General features: G+C 35.8%; 2 protein-coding genes across 2 annotated transcripts in view; both read right to left on the bottom strand.

Moving 5' to 3' along the window:
- Positions 1 to 16753, bottom strand: part of LOC131946830 (uncharacterized) — an 83875-nt gene that overhangs the window by 8362 nt on the left and 58760 nt on the right. The window lies entirely within an intron of this gene.
- Positions 509 to 16013, bottom strand: LOC131946921 (uncharacterized). Its single transcript, XM_059307966.1, has 10 exons — positions 15886 to 16013; positions 14402 to 14601; positions 12821 to 13046; positions 10466 to 10665; positions 9966 to 10191; positions 3970 to 4081; positions 3235 to 3389; positions 2297 to 2459; positions 1026 to 1124; positions 509 to 760 (listed from the first exon to the last, which is right to left on the bottom strand). The coding sequence occupies exons 1-10, from the start codon at positions 15941 to 15943 to the stop codon at positions 574 to 576; spliced, it is 1626 nt and encodes a 541-aa protein (XP_059163949.1). The 5' UTR covers positions 15944 to 16013; the 3' UTR covers positions 509 to 573.

Raw genomic sequence — 16753 nt, 5'->3', positions numbered from 1 at the left:
AGATGTCAGACAAACATGTTGACAGTTGTTAGACAAACTTGGTGCTCTAAGACTTTTGTCTGACAACATCGGTACCCTGCTCTAAGACTTGCTCTTGTTTATTTCCTATTGAACACCATCTGCATAACTACAGCAGCACACTTTCAGTATTGTCCAAGTGACCTTGACACAATACTGTCATACGATCACGTGACACAATACTGTCCTACGATCACGTGACACAATACTGTCCTACGGTCACGTGACACAATACTGTCTTACGATCACGTGACACAATACTAACAGATAGCTATTTCACTCAACAGCTAACCGACACCAGTCCAAAATGTAACTGTCAGCATAAATTAAACAATGCATCAATTAAAAATCAAGTAAACAATAATTAACTGCTTAAACTTGTTAACGTTTTCCCCAAAGAGGCTTAAAAAATTTATAACAATCCTGGTCCATGTTTATTTAGAGATTAAACTTTTTAATGTTTTCATAGATAATACTTAAAAATAAAAACATTTTCTAAACTTATTTTGTTGCACCCAGCTACAGAAGATAGCCAAGAACTAAACAAGCCAGATTTTATCTGAGCATATGGACACGCCCTACACTATTAACAAAGGCTACAGCAAACATCAGCCACGCCCTTGTCCTGATAGACCACGCCCCTGTTCCGACTGACCACGCCCCGTTGGTTGAGCGTGATAGTGACGTGCACTTTTCTGTGAGAATCAACTTGTTGTAAAACTGGTGCTCCAATAGACAGTCTCTGAGAAACAAACCGTTAGAATCTGGTCAAGGCGAGATACAAACATTGGACGCTGAGGTAATTCAAGATACAAACATTGGACGCTGAGGTAAGTTAAGATACAAACATTGGACGCTGAGGTAAGTCAAGATACAAACATTGGACGCTAAGGTAAAGTAGAGAAAATTTGTTTTTCATGAAAACGTTTGAAATCTCCCCCAAAAACAAATCGTAAATTTCCATGTTAAGCGAAATAAATCAGCTAGATGTAATTGATGTAACTTACTGGCCAAGGCGAGCAAACTGATAGATAAAAAAGTCCTCAAAATCCTTATTACATTTGGTGTACTGGGCTTGGATACACTTCATGTAGTCTAGTGACAGTCTGGGGAACAGAAACAGGGAACATGTTAGAGGTTTGGTTCCATTTGGTGTACTGGGCTTGGATACACTTCATGTAGTCTAGTGACAGTCTGGGGAACAGAAACAGGGAACATGTTAGAGGTTTGGTTCCATTTGGTGTACTGGGCTTGGATATACTTCATGTAGTCTAGTGACAGTCTGGGGAACAGAAACAGGGAACATGTTAGAGGTTTGGTTCCATTTGGTGTACTGGGCTTGGATACACTTTATGTAGTCTAGTGACAGTCTGGGGAACAGAAACAGGGAACATGTTAGAGGTTTGGTTCCATTTGGTGTACTGGGCTTGGATACACTTCATGTAGTCTAGTGACTGTCTGGGGAACAGAAACAGGGAACATGTTAGAGGTTTGGTTCCATTTGGTGTACTGGGCTTGGATACACTTCATGTAGTCTAGTGACAGTCTGGGGAACAGAAACAGGGAACATGTTAGAGGTTTGGTTCCATTTGTTGTACTGGGCTTGGATACACTTCATGTAGTCTAGTGACAGTCTGGGGAACAGAAACAGGGAACATGTTAGAGGTTTGGTTTCATTTGGTGTACTGGGCTTGGATACACTTCATGTAGTCTAGTGACAGTGTGGGGAACAGAAACAGGGAACATGTTAGAGGTTTGGTTCCATTTGGTGTACTGGGCTTGGATACACTTCATGTAGTCTACTGACAGTCTGGGGAACAGAAACAGGGAACATGTTAGAGGTTTGGTTCCATTTGGATATACTTTATGGATACTTGTCTAATTTTAATGTTTTTTATCAAGATGCATTGATTTTACACTTCGACCTAGATCTATACTTAGTTACAAAAACTTGCGGTTGTGGTGCATTAAAGGCAGTCAAAAAATTTAACATAACCATAGACATGACGACAGTTATTATGAAAAAAGTGATGACAGACATGAAGACAGACGTTAGAAAAGGTAGTTGTAGTTTGATAAAATCATTTAAATCTGTTAAAGTTGAGAAAAATGCCACATAAAAACATTACACTTTTAGTATGTTTGTCAATTGTTTTAGCAATGTTTTTAAAAAATCAAGAAATGGTATGAGATCAAAAACAATAAACCTTCTTGAGGAAAGAATTCTGAAATCTCTTATTTTATATTGAAAGTAAAGAAACTAAAAGATTGAACCCACTTGCATGAATGTTTCTCGATATCCGCTTGGTTGTTGGAGGCAAAGGCTGCCGTTAAGTTTTGTAATCTCTCGGCCGAGGTGGCTTCGATCTCACATTGGTCAATGTCAGCGGACATCTCGCAGTCAATTAAAACTTTGTAGTCAAACGAAGCGAACTTTGACACTGCATGAAGTAATGACATCTGACAATACTGGTCACTTGTGTACACACTTTAAAATATTTGTACAAGACACGTGTTGAGTAGTTGTCAATTACATGACATTTTTAAACACTGACCCATGACATGACATTTTGTAACACTGATATATGACATGACATCTTGTAACGCTGAGCCATGACATGACATCTTGTAACACTGAGCCATGACATGACATCTTGTAACACTGAGCCATGACATGACATCTTGTAACACTGACCCATGACATGACAGCTTGTAACACTGACCCATGACATGACATCTTGTAACATGACTCATGACATCACATCTTGTAACATGACTCATGACATCTTTGTTTTGTTTTTGTTTAGATTATTTCCAGTAAGTTTTAGGGTTATGGTTAGTTTAGAAGCTCACCTCATATGAGAGCAAGAACTAAACATTCAAATACAAAAATGTTTACATCGGTGTACTATGTCGTGATGTGCTTATAATCTTTGTCTACTTGCAAACATACTTAAACAAACAACTACTTACAGATTTTGTTATGTCTGCTTACAACTTTTGTCTACTAACAACTTTTGTCTACTAACAACTTTTGTCTACTTACAACTTTTGTCTACTTACAAGTTTTGTCTACTAACAACTTTTGTCTACTAACAACTTTTGTCTACTAACAACTTTTGTCTACTAACAACTTTTGTCTACTTACAACTTTTGTCTACTTACAATTTTTGTCTACTAACAACTTTTGTCTACTTACAACATTTGTCTACTTACAGTATGTCGTGCCTTTGGTACATAGGATATATGCCGCACGCTTAAGATCGTACTCTTTAGGAAATTGTTTCTCGAACAATTTGACCATGTATGTCTGATCTGTGTGACTATCACGTCTTGAATCCAGGATACACTGACTATAGGTCTTTGGATTACTGAAGGGTGGGGGTGGAGGGTGGGGGATAGGGGGGAGGTCTGTCATTAGGTCTAGTTGCAAAATATTAAGGAGTTGATGTAATACTGAAACCGGTTTCCGAAGATAGAAGGTTTTTTTTTTTTTAAATTGAATCTTGTTACAAAATGTATGGACATGTTTTACCTGCAGGATGTGTGGACAAGTTTTACCTGCAGGATGTGTGGACAGGTTTTACCTGCAGGATGTGTGGACAAGTTTTACCTGCAGGATGTGTGGACAGGTTTTACCTGCAGGATGTTTTGACAGGTTGTACCTGCAGGATGTGTGGACAGGTTTTACCTGCAGGATGTGTGGACAAGTTTTACCTGCAGGATGTGTGGACAGGTTTTACCTGCAGGATGTTTTGACAGGTTGTACCTGCAGGATGTGTGGTCATGTTTTACCTGCAGGATGTGTGGACAAATTTTACCTGCAGGATGTGTGGACAAGTTTTACCTGCAGGATGTGTATACAGGTTTTACCTGCAGGATATGTGGACAGGTTTTACCTGCAGAATGTGTGGACAGGGTTTACCTGCAGAATGTGTGGACAGGGTTTACCTGCAGAAACTGACAACGTTGAGTTCACTTAGTTTCTGGATGTGACCTCTACGGTACTCAGGCAACGTCTTGGTGCAGTGATTGTCCAGAGTCAATGTATCCAGGGACAAAACTAGCGGGAGAAATTAAGGTCAATGTATCCAGGGACAAAACTAGCGGGAGAAATTAAGGTCAATGTATCCAGGGACAAAACTAGCGGGAGAAATAATAATGAATAAACCGGGAGTGATCTCCCCTAAACTTTCTCGAATATTCTTATATAACTCGGAATATAGACACGATTATTAATTACTTAAACTTTTAAAAATTCATAAAAACGTTTTAATAACAAGCTTTTATGTCATAATGCACTAAAAAGTAGAAAATAAATAATAGACTACTATTTAAATAACTATAAAGAAAAGCGTGGGTGTCTTCCTTAACATTAGTAAAGGTATCCAATAGATACTAAAGTGACACACGCTTTTCTTTATAGTTATTTAAATAGTAGTCTATAATTTATTTTCTACTTTTAAGTGCATTATTACATAAAAGCTTGTTATTAAAACGTTTTTTATGAATTTTTTTTAGTACTTGACATGTTTTATTTACAACTAGGCATGCTGCCCTGCTTCGCTTAGGCTTTCAAAAACATTGATAATTTGAATGCTTAATTATTTCGCCTGAGGGTCGGTCTACGACCTCAGGAGTTATGAAGAGGTTCCTATGTGGACAAATTTTTTTCAATTTATAGCTCATTTAAGGCGCCGATCAGTCGAGGTCTGTTTTGACCTCCTCATCGTAGACCCTTAGGCCAACCGTCACCGGCCCCCGTGTTCTGTCGCCCCAAGGCAACATCCTGCCAAATTTGAAGCGCATGCGGCGCCGGGAAGTGCCCGATGTCGGGCACCCGACAACTTTGCTTAATATATTAATACTAATAGTTTCGCTGTCTGTCTATCTATCTATCTATCTATCTATCTATCTATCTATCTATCTATCTATCTATCTATCTATCTATCTATCTATCTATCTATCTATCTATCTATCTATCTATCTATCTATCTATCTATCTATCTATCTATCTATCTATCTATCTATCTATCTATCTATCTGACAAGAACGCTGTAGAGAAAACACAAGCAAAATAAAAACATGCACAGTAATTCTAAAAACGAAGTATGACGCGGTCACATTTAGCATAAAGTAGAAAATAATCTCAAGCACACATTGTGCACACAGTCATATGACGTCATTGATTATCGAGTAAACATTGAAAAAAAAGGAAATAATTTTGTCTAATCTAAATGGTTTGCGTGAAGAGTTTCTTGCATACAATTCTTCGGGTAGGGGCGAAGCCCCACCCCCCGCGTAAGAACGTCTGAGCCCCCCCCCCCCTCCCCAACTCAAAAGAAATTTCTTCATCGATACTCTATAATAAAATTACCGCCTAATTAATGTGTCTAATCTAAAAAGTGGTTTTCTTGCAATTTCTTTAATGCAATTCTTCGGGTAGTGGCTAAGCGCGACACCAGTGTTTCTTTCAGACTTTTTCCTCCCCGGAGAGGGGTGGGGGTACTTGAAATTTTCGGGGGCGGGTGTAGAATTTTCGGGGAGGGGGCGGACACTGGAAAAAGTATATAATTATATTTCGTTGAATGGGACGGTAGACATGTTTTTTTAGAGGGGGTGGGTGGGGGGTGTGGGGGGGGGGGGGGGGTGGTGTGGGTGGGTGGGTGGGGGGTGAGTGGGGGGGGGTGGTTTTAATTTAGACTTTTTCCTCCCCGGAGAGGGGTGGGGGTACTTGAAATTTTCGGGGGCGTGTGTAGAATTTTCGGGGAGGGGGCGGACACTGGAAAAAGTATATAATTATATTTCGTTGAATGAGACGGTAGACATTTTTTTAAGGTGGGGGGGGGGGGGGGGTGGGGGGTGGGGGGGTGTGTGTGTGGGGGGGGGGGGGTGAGTGGGGGGGTTTAATTTAGACTTTTTCCTCCCCGGAGAGGGGTGGGGGTACTTGAAATTTTCGGGGGCGGGTGTAGAATTTTCTGGGAGGGGGCGGACACTGGAAAAAGTATATAATTATATTTCGTTGAATGGGACGGTAGACATGTGTTTTTTTTTGGGGGTGGGGGGGTGGGGGTGGGGGGGGGTGGTGTGTGTGGGGGGTGGGTTGGTTTTAGTTTAGAGAAAAGAGACAGCACTATCAGCCTAGCGCCCGTTGTACCCTTCCTCAACGGGCCATTTTTCTCGTTATAGAGATTAGCAAATTGCATAGATAAACAAAGATTTCCAAAGTAGTTCCTTTCTTTATAGTCTAAAATAGGAAGATTTACATATAAAAACATAAATTAGGTTTGACTTGGTGTGTCTCGATCCAGCACCACCTGTATGGTATCAAGTACACTATCATCTCAGCTAATTAGGTACCTTATAAAATCTGGAGAATAAAAGAAGTGTTTTAAAAAAATACCTTTTTTTTCAAATTAATTTTTTTACCCAAAATTAGCCAGTAAGAATCCAAATAGATAAATTTTTTTTTTAAGTTTTGGCCGAGAATATCGTATTGTGTAGTCTACATTTCATAGCGTACATAGCTCTAAATCATATTTGAATGAAATAGTTCATTTTTTAAAATTCTAAACTGGGAAGATGACGTCATCAGTTGTGTGCTCTTTTTTGTGTAAACAATAAGCGACGTCATTGTTAAATGCGTTCTTGTCCCAAGTGTATACACTTTTCCGGTTGCATAAATAATACTGTTTCTCTACATTCGAATACGCCTTTATTTTTTATTTTTCTTCTTTAAATAAAATTGTGGTTATACATTTAAAACATCTAACATATTATTTTCAACAAAAGTCCGTATAAAGGTTTTCATATATCGCTGCCGATTCTGACGTGATGTCCGGCGAAAATATTTTGCGGACAGAGAGAGAGAGAGAGAGAGAGAGAGAGAGAGAGAGAGAGAGAGAGAGAGAGAGAGAAGTGCGAACGTGGGGTTTTATATATTAGGATAGAGATACATGACTAAAAACCATTGCGCGCCTACTGAACGTGATGGCGCAGCCATTGAACGTGATGGCGCAGCTATTGAACTTGATGACGCGTGTGGTGTGGTTGGATAGACATGCCTACTAATTCGGTCCAAATTTTAATTAATTCATAAAAAATTAATTAGGCATCCAATTAAGTCAAATTTAATTTCAGATTGCATTGTCTTCATGTCTTGACCCACGTGTCAAATGTGAATCGTATCGGTCAAGTAGAAGTGACCGAATTTTCACTCCTGCGTTTCGATCTAGACAGACTGACGACTGACGACAGAGGAAGCGAGTTAAATAAAAGCTTGTAAAAATAGAATAGAATCTCATAGAGAAAAGAATTGCGCACCAAGGAAACGCCGAAACAAAATGTGCATAATAGTGCGCAATATTATTAGTACTTTATAAATTTACTTGCGTTTTTTGAGAAATCGGAAATGGCGTAAATTAGTACTTCCAGTCAACGGAAATTACTCAAAATGTGACAGAAGGTAGAGAATTAGATATTTTACTTACATGTGAAATTTCATTTATCTATCTGAAATAGTACTCAAGCTATTAGGCTTTTTAAAAATTCAAAGTTTGAAAAAGTACAACTTCCAGTTATCGGAAATCTCTCAAAACTTGATACGGATCTACGATTTTGATAAAATACTTATATATGAAATTTCATCAACCTAGCTGTAACGGTACTCAAGTTATCGTGCTTACACACACAGAGACAGACAGACAGACACACAGGCATACGGACAAGATTGCAATATTATGTTTTTCCGTATCAGAGAGATATAAAACGTCGAGATTTGTTAAAATCTCGATTTTTTTTTGCACGATTACAAGACTTTCTCTATACTTCGTATATACGAGAAAGTAAAAAAGGTAACAACCAAATTTCTATTACAGGTAGCATGTTTTTAAATTTAATATAAGCATGGGTACAAAAATAATGTATCAGATTTTTGTGAGCGACCAATGGTTTTATTTAAAATTGAATTTTTAAAATTATTTTAAATGTTCGGTGCATTGAAAAACTTAAAAATTTTAAAGTTTTCAAAATATTTGTTTTATTTTACTTTTTAGTATATAATCTTTAATGATAATGAAAACAATTTTTTAAAAATCTGTTACTCAGTGTGCATTTTAAACTTAATTTTTTTTCTCCCGTTATACCACATTTAAATCACCAATTGTATCTGAGAACAGGTCGACCACCAACTATATGTGAGAACAGGTCGACCACCAACTATATGTGAGAACAAGTCGACCACCAACTATATGTGAGAACAGGTCGACCACCAACTATATGTGGGAACAGGTCGACCACCAACTATATGTGAGAACAGGTCGACCACCAACTATATGTGGGAACAGGTCGACCACCAACTATATGTGAGAACAGGTCGACCACCAACTATATGTGGGAACAGGTCGACCACCAACTATATGTGAGAAGAGGTCGACCACCAACTATATGTGGGAACATGTCGACCACCAACTATATGTGAGAACAGTTCGACCACCAACTATATGTGAGAACAGGTCAGCCATCAATGAGGAAGAAGTTATTCGGGCGATCATTATCATCTTTTCTTTTGTGCATAAGTCACAAGGGGCAAAATAAATTGAGCTTTTCCGTTTTAATTACCCGACCCCAGCATATGACCCCTGACCCCCGACCCCTTACCCCAGTAACCAGTCTGTATAAAACACTAGTGTTAGGCACAGTGCCAACCACGATCACCTGATAAGGACTGAAACAGATCAACTCTATCTGCAATACGGATCTCCAAATCAAATATCTCCACAAATAAAAAATAAACCGAGAGTGATCTCCCCTAAACTTTCTCGAATATTCTTATATAAAATAACAGGGGATGGGAACTCGGGCTATAGACATGATTTTTAATCCATTTTAAATACTTAAAGTTTTAAAAATAGAATAAAATCTCGTAGACAGATTAACTGCACACCAAGTGAACGCCAAATAAAAACACGTATAATAGTGCGCAATATTATTAGTACTTTAAAAATTTACATTAGTTTTTTGAGAAATCGGAAGTAGCCTAAATTACTACTTCCAGTCAACGGAAATTACTCAAAATTCAACAGAAGGTAGAGAATTAGATCTTTTACTTACATGTGAAATTTCATTTATCTATCTGAAATAGTACTCAAGTTATAGGCTTTTGAAAAATTCAAAGTAGGAAAAGTACCACTTCCGGTTATCGGAAATCGCTCAAAAGTTGATACGGATCTACGATTTGGATAAAATACTTATATATGAAATTTCATCAACCTAGCTGTAACGGTACTCAAGTTATCGTGTTTACACACGGACAGACAGACAGACAGACACACACACAGACACACAGACATACGGACAAGATTGCAAAATTATGTTTTTCCGTATCAGTGAGGTGTAAAACGTCGAGATTTGTAAAAATCTCGATTTTTTTTGCACGATTACAAGACTTTCTCTATACTTCGTATATACGAGAAAGTAATGAATAGTCTTTCTGTTAATTCAAAATTAATTTCTTCCAATTTAGATTTCTCATTTGATCCACACCAGTGCTAGACTACTTGATCAATTGTAGTGTATACACGGTTGACTCTTTCATTCGATTTTTTAAAAAATAATTATCTTTTAATTAACAGCGTAGTTACAAAGACCTGGAGTTGACTCTAAATGTGGGTACGTGATTTGTCGTTTGGGTTTAAGGCGCTCGTATTGGGGTCTTGGGAACTCGGCTACTAAACGTAGCCAAAAGCGGGTGCCACATGGTGTCTCTAGACTCAGATTAGAATAGCCCGTTGAGGCAGAGAGAAATTCAGACGTGAGACGGACTGTACCAGTTTAGCCTATTCCCGATTTTATTGAAAGAGCCAAGGAAATGGGTCGTAACAGGGTGTTCAGATGTCAAAATCTACACATGTAGTAACCTATGTGACAAAAGTATAAACATAACTTACCCGTTATGTTTTGGCAAAGAAAAGGAAACTGATTATCAAAAGACATATCCTGGTAAGAAGCGTTGCAGCAAAATATACCAGACTCTTGTCGCTTGACATTTGTAGCCGTCAGTGAGATATTAACCGAGTAAGGATCAGGTAAACGGTCTTTATTCACTGTATCCGGGGCTCTTACTTTAAATGTCCAGAACTTTTTAACTGAAGACGGTACGTCAGTCTCGTCTCGCTACATGAGAAATAAATGCACACAAGACATGTAGATTTAAGGTTAATAAGAACTAGTTTTAATAGTTTCTCACTGATTTTATTATGTTTTGACAGAGAATGCTTTTTATTGAAGAAAGCAATCTTGTTTTATATTCATATTTTTAATCCATGAATATGTTTATTAATATATAAATGTAAAACAAAGTACTTATTTCATTTATCTTTAGCGTAGATGTCCCCTTGTCACTAAAGACCTACATCCCCTTATGCATTATGCTTAAAAAACTACTTACAATAAAAATATAGGGTTTGAAAAATCTGAATCTTGCATAACTTTTCAGTTCATCTATGCCATTTGACCATCCGATAGTCATAGCCAACAAGCCAAGATTCTGTCTTGGGATTTCAAGGAGGTCAGCGTTACATGACACGATGTAGTCCCCACCTACGTTAACAACTCTTGGATGGACTATTTTTCTGTTTGGATCTGTCACTGTGAGATAAGACAGATTGTTAAAAATCAACATTATTTTTATAAATCAAATATATCGAACACGTCGGGCATATCAAAAGTTGTAGTTAGTTGGTCAGACTCCTGCATTTAATGTCTACACCTAAAGTTCCAATAAGAAGGTCAGAATCCTGCATTTATTTTCCATACAAAAAGGTTGTTTTTATGTTTACTTCCACACATCAAATATAACATTGGCATATTATTATGAAAAATAAAGATCTATTTGTATAATAATACATTTCAAAACACCATATTAAATTACCAAACTGGTTCATTAATATCTAGAGCTAGATGTTTTTTTTTTAAATGTATCATATTTAAACAAATGATAACATTGCTGCAATCTATATTAAAAAATTTTTCGACAAAAGTCATGAATGTTCCTCAGGTGCCAGAAATAATTAGTAAATAGTGTTTTCATTATTAAAAAAATTAAAATAATTATTTCTCATAATTCTCGTATCAGAAATTCTGTAAAGAGTATTCTTTTGAAAATTGAAAATATTGTTGGTACCTAAAACATATAAGAAATAACTGTTAAAGCTTTAAGCGAAATATAATAATACATTAGATTGCATTTAACGTTTCATTCTCAATTATCGCTTCGTTTAGTACACAGTATATTCCTGCATGTTGAATAATCAAATAGCCGTGTGATTCAGAAATTGCACATAATTGTGCGCTATTGATTTAGGCTATTTCTTTTATGTGTGACGTCTTTGCTTTTTTTTCACTAGTCATGAATCAAATATTATATTTTATTAGCCATTCTTTACTAATATACACATTTATTTGTAATCAGTTAAGTAGGCCTATATAAAGAAGTTTCATCCAAATGTTTCCTTCGTTTAATATTTTGTTTGCAGTAAATTAACATTGGCTAAATTGTGATATAATTCAATTTCAAATAATATTCGCGTAACTCAACCTTCTTACGCTGGCTCTAAGTAAAATATAACCCAGTAAATTTCCACCCAATGGAATGAACCCAGCTGGTCGAGATGACAGTGTAATAGTTACGACGCTTGTGGTACGGGTTCGTAAACATCATAGAATTCTGCTTTTTAATTCTATTTAATTATTTTTTATTTTTATGTTATTTTTTAAAATGCACAGTGGGAAATCACAACACACGCGATAGGTTCTAATTTATTATTATTTTAGTTTGACGTTAGTTTTAATAATTTATTCATTTATTATTCAAATGAGGTTTGAGCTCAGAAAATGTTATAGAAAGAAATCGGTGTTTTCGTAAGACAAAAAAATGTAACTATTATAAGCTGATATGTAATTTCGTTTCGGGTGTAAATGATAAAGTTACCATTTAGGACTTGGCAAGACGTTGGGCGGTTGAGGTAGAGTTAATCAGTTTTTGTAATCGAAGCATATGAAGAGTAAGTGTGGTCAAACACATGCTCAACGGAAATCGATGTTTTAAAAGGCAAAAACATATTGTCTGAGGCTTCACGAGGCAGGTGAAGTAGAGTTAACCCGTTTTTCTGATCTCAGCATATGAAGAGATAGTGTGGTCAGACCCATGCTCAGCCGAAATCCGTGTTTTTAAAAGACAATAGCATGTTGCCTGAGGTGTGACATCTTTTTGAATGTGGGGTCTGACATTTTGTGACGATGTGTTACGGTTGGAAGGGGATGGGAAAGATGAACATTATCAAACAAACGTGACGTCATTTATGCAGTGGGAAGAGGGGTGGAAAGATATAAAGCGTCAAACATTTATCGATTTATTATCGATTTTATATATTTATCGACTACCCCGAAACCTAGAGTTTTCCAAGGATAACGTTTAGTCTAGTATGCTTAACAAATATTAAGTTAGTAGAGCATCTGCAAGTGATATAAATTCAAGCACTTAAAAAATATGTAGTTTATATTTGGCTTCGGTCAGTTACTTAAATATTGAGATCGCTGTCATTTTCCCTCTGGATTGAAGTTTAATATCGTTGTTGGCAAGAACATTACCTTCAAGACTTTCCCTATCAAATGTGTGAGGAACAGCTGGACAGAATTCAGCTTGCTTTTATAGATATAGATTATCATTTACTTATTAGGGTGTTTAAATGTCAGAATCTACGCATATAGTAACCTTTGTGACAAAAGTATAAACATAACTTACCCTTTATGTGTTGGCAAAGAAAAGGAAACTGATTATCAAAAGACATATCCTGGTAAGAAGCGTTGCAGCAAAATATACCAGACTCTTGTCGCTTGACATTTGTAGCAGTCAGTGAGATATTAACCGAGTAAGGATCAGGTAAACGGTCATTATTCACTGTATCCGGGGCTCTTACTTTAAATGTCCAAAACTTTTTGAATGAAGGCGCCAAGTCAGTCTCTTCTCGCTACATGAGAAATAAATGCACACAAGACGTAGATTTAGGGTAAATAAGAACTAGTTTTACTGCACAAATGTCCCTGATACATATTAGGACAAGTAGGTACGCATTAAGCTATTACGTGAGATGTGGAACTTGAATTTGGGCTGCATTTAAATCAGTCACTTGGTTGGTTTTTCTGGTGCGATTGTTGGTTGTTTGAGGTTGTCATCCAAGTCTTTGTTTTACCTTAGGTAACTGCCTGTCATATTTCTAAAAATAAAACCTATTTAAATATTCTTGAGGTACAATAGAAAAGTTAGTTTCGAATTATAATACTGATGCATTTTTTAGAACAAAAAATTTAACACCTTCGGCCTGTCGTAATTTTAAACTTACAATTCTTTTAAAATTAAAGAAATTTAGGAGTTATTTATTGCACTGATTTTTATTGTATTTTGAAAGAATAAACCGGGAGTGATCTCCCCTAAACTTTCTCGAATATTCTTATATAACTTATATGTAGACATGATTTTTAATTACTTAAACTTTTAAAAATAGAATAGAATCTCATAGACAAAAACTTTGCGCACCAAACAAACGCCGAAACAAAATGTGCATAATAGTGCGCAATATTATTAGTACTTTATAAATTTACTTGCGTTTTTTGAGAAATCGGAAATAGCGTAAATTAGTACTTCCGGTCAACGAAAATTAATCAAAATTTGATAGAAGGTGGAGAATTAGATCTATTACTTATATGTGAAATTTCATTTATCTATCTGAAGTAGTACTCAAGTTATAGGCTTTTGAAAAATTCAAAGTAGAAAAAGTACCACTTCCGGTTATCGAAAATCGCTAAAAAGTTAATACGGATCTACGATTTTAATAAAATACTTATATGTGAAATTTTATCAACCTAGCTGTAACGGTACTCAAGTTATCGTGTTTACACACAGACACACACACAGACAGAGAGACAGACAGACACACAGACATACGGACAAGATTGCAAAATTATGTTTTTCCGTATCAGTGAGGTGTAAAACGTCGAGATTTGCAAAAATCTTGATTTTTTTTTTGCACGATTACAAGACTTTCTCTATACTTCGTATATACGAGAAAGTAAAAATGTAAAGAAAAATTGTAATATAAAACACGCTTACTTATATATTATTAAACGAGTGTGTCACTCAAAAAATCGTTTAAATATTTTAGCGACCTATTCATTTCTTTTTATTTTAAAATAGCAATCTTATTTTATTTTTATATATTCAAAGCACATATATGTTTATTATTATGTTTTTGAATAAATTATTGTTTTATTTATCTTAACAAAGTCCTAAATCCCCTTTATGCATTATGCTTAAAAAACTACTTACAATAAAAATATAGGGTTTGAAAAATCTGAATCTTGCATAACTTTTTAGTTCATCTATGCCATTTGACCATCCAATAGTCATAGCCAACAAGCCAAGATTCTGTCTTGGGATTTCAAGGAGGTCAGCGTTACATGACACTGTGTAGTCCCCACCTACGTTAACAACACTTGGATGGACTATTTTTCTGTTGAGATCTGTCACTGTGAGATAAGACAAATAGATTGTTAAAAATCAACAACATTTTTTTTATAATCCAAATATATCGAACACGTCGGGCATATCAAAAGTTTTAATTAGAAGTTCACATTCCTGCATTAATTTTTCGCACCAAAAGTTCCAATAAGAAGGTCAGACTCCTTCATTTATTTTCCACACCAAAAGTTCCAATAACACGGTCAGAATCCTGCATTTATTTACCAAGGGTGCTGCTGAAATCATTAATGTCTTGTTTGGGTCAACATTTAAGTGCGAATAATTGTAGAAAATTTAGTGACGTACCTTCATATTTTGACTAATTGCATACATTTTAAAAATGGACCCAATCGAGAATAGGCTGGAAGTTATTCGATAGCCCATTAATATTTAAAAAAATCAAGAATGGTGTAATTAAATTTCATATGTTATTAAAATCCTGATTGTTTTGTTTTTTGGGTGAATGTATTTGACGTTTAGTATTTTCGGTAATGAAACACAATTTCGTTTTTAAAAAGGCAAAAGCTATTTGGTTTTCACGTGACAATTTCAACATAAACTAAAACATAAACTAAAAATAAAAATCAATCACGGAATTTCTAAACAATCAACGAATGTTTATCTTACATTGTGAAACATCTTTTTTATTAACCGGGCTTGATGAAAATAAAGATAAATGTAGCTTTAAATACAAGAAATTATTTTCAAGTTCTCCTTTTATAACGTTGATTCTAAAAATATTACATTTCTGAATATTTTTAGGCTTAAGTTTCAATTTAGTTATTTTTACGGCCGCTGTGAAGTCAAAACGTTTTAAAACATGTATCCATGTCTACATAATGGTGGATTCTCGTGAGCTCGGAGGTATCCTTGTAAAACGCCGCCGTCAGAGTACTGAGGTTACTATTTGCATTTGTCGCACAGATATTGGGAAGTCATTGTTCTTGTAAAGCTACAATAGGTGTTTAGGCTAACGGTTTAAAGCGTTTTTTTCGGTTTGTTTCAGTTTCAATGTTAGAGTGATAGTTAATATATTTGTGCTGAATAGAAACACAATTTATATAAAGTTATGTATCTAGATCTACGCGCCTAATTGTATCGTACTATGACATATTTAAATCACAGTTAATATTAAATGTCTTGATCTACATCTCTACTAATATTGTGCTAGGAAAGATTTAATCACAGTTAATGTTAAATGTATTGATCTACATCTCTACTTAGATCTATATTGTGCTATGAAAGATTTAATCACAGTTTATTGAAAGACCAACATGTACACCGCTATTTACTTTGAACTGCCACAGGCCAGCTAAACAGCAACGTTATTGTAATTTCAATCAGATCCATGTTATTTTAATTAAAATCAGCTCCATGTTAATGGCTATTCTCCATCTGCCGCAAATCCAAAACTTTTTCAAGATTTATTGTTTATTTTATATCAAACGTAAAATCACGATGCAAACACGCGCTAAAATGTTCTCGTAGTAAATTAGGTGCGCACTCTTGTATCAAAAGCGTATCTAGATTTAGATCTAGTTTGTGATTTTGATTGTTCTGGTCAGAAAAATGTATTTTTAGGTAGATCAGTCAAATCTATTTGTTAAGGTCTAATTTTTTTGGAATCAAACAACTCTTAACATTTACTAACTATTAAATTGCAAGACAGTTGATACCACGTAAGACTTGCATTTAGAACTTGGGTTGGAAATCTTACGCCCTGCGGCTGTTTAAGAGTGGATCTCCTTACTAGATTAGTTTTATAGACTGAAAAAGCCATTGATGGTGTAGTCTGATAGGCAGTGTGGGAACTATTGAAATACTACGGTCCAAAATTTCCTTTATCCTAGTACCATACCATAACCTAGAATAGAGAGTAATACCCAGTGGGGCTAGTTGTAAGAAGTCTGTAATTAAAGTAACTAAAATAATGTAGATTTCAGACAAACTTGTTGACAGATTTCAGACAAACTTGTTGACAGATGTCAGACAAACTTGTTGACAGATGTCAGACAAACATGTTGACAGTTGTTAGACAAACTTGGTGCTCTAAGACTTTTGTCTGACAACATCGGTACCCTGCTCTAAGACTTTTGTCTGACAACATCGGTACCCTGCTCTAAGACTTTTGTCTGACAACATCGGTACCCTGCTCTAAGA

This window comes from Physella acuta, unplaced genomic scaffold (genome assembly GCF_028476545.2).
Source record: "Physella acuta isolate Inbredline_101_S28 unplaced genomic scaffold, ASM2847654v3 ptg000054l, whole genome shotgun sequence".
Classification (NCBI taxonomy): domain Eukaryota; kingdom Metazoa; phylum Mollusca; class Gastropoda; family Physidae; genus Physella; species Physella acuta.
The sequence above is the reverse complement of the archived record's forward strand: the minus strand, read 5'-3'. Positions and strand labels throughout refer to the sequence as shown.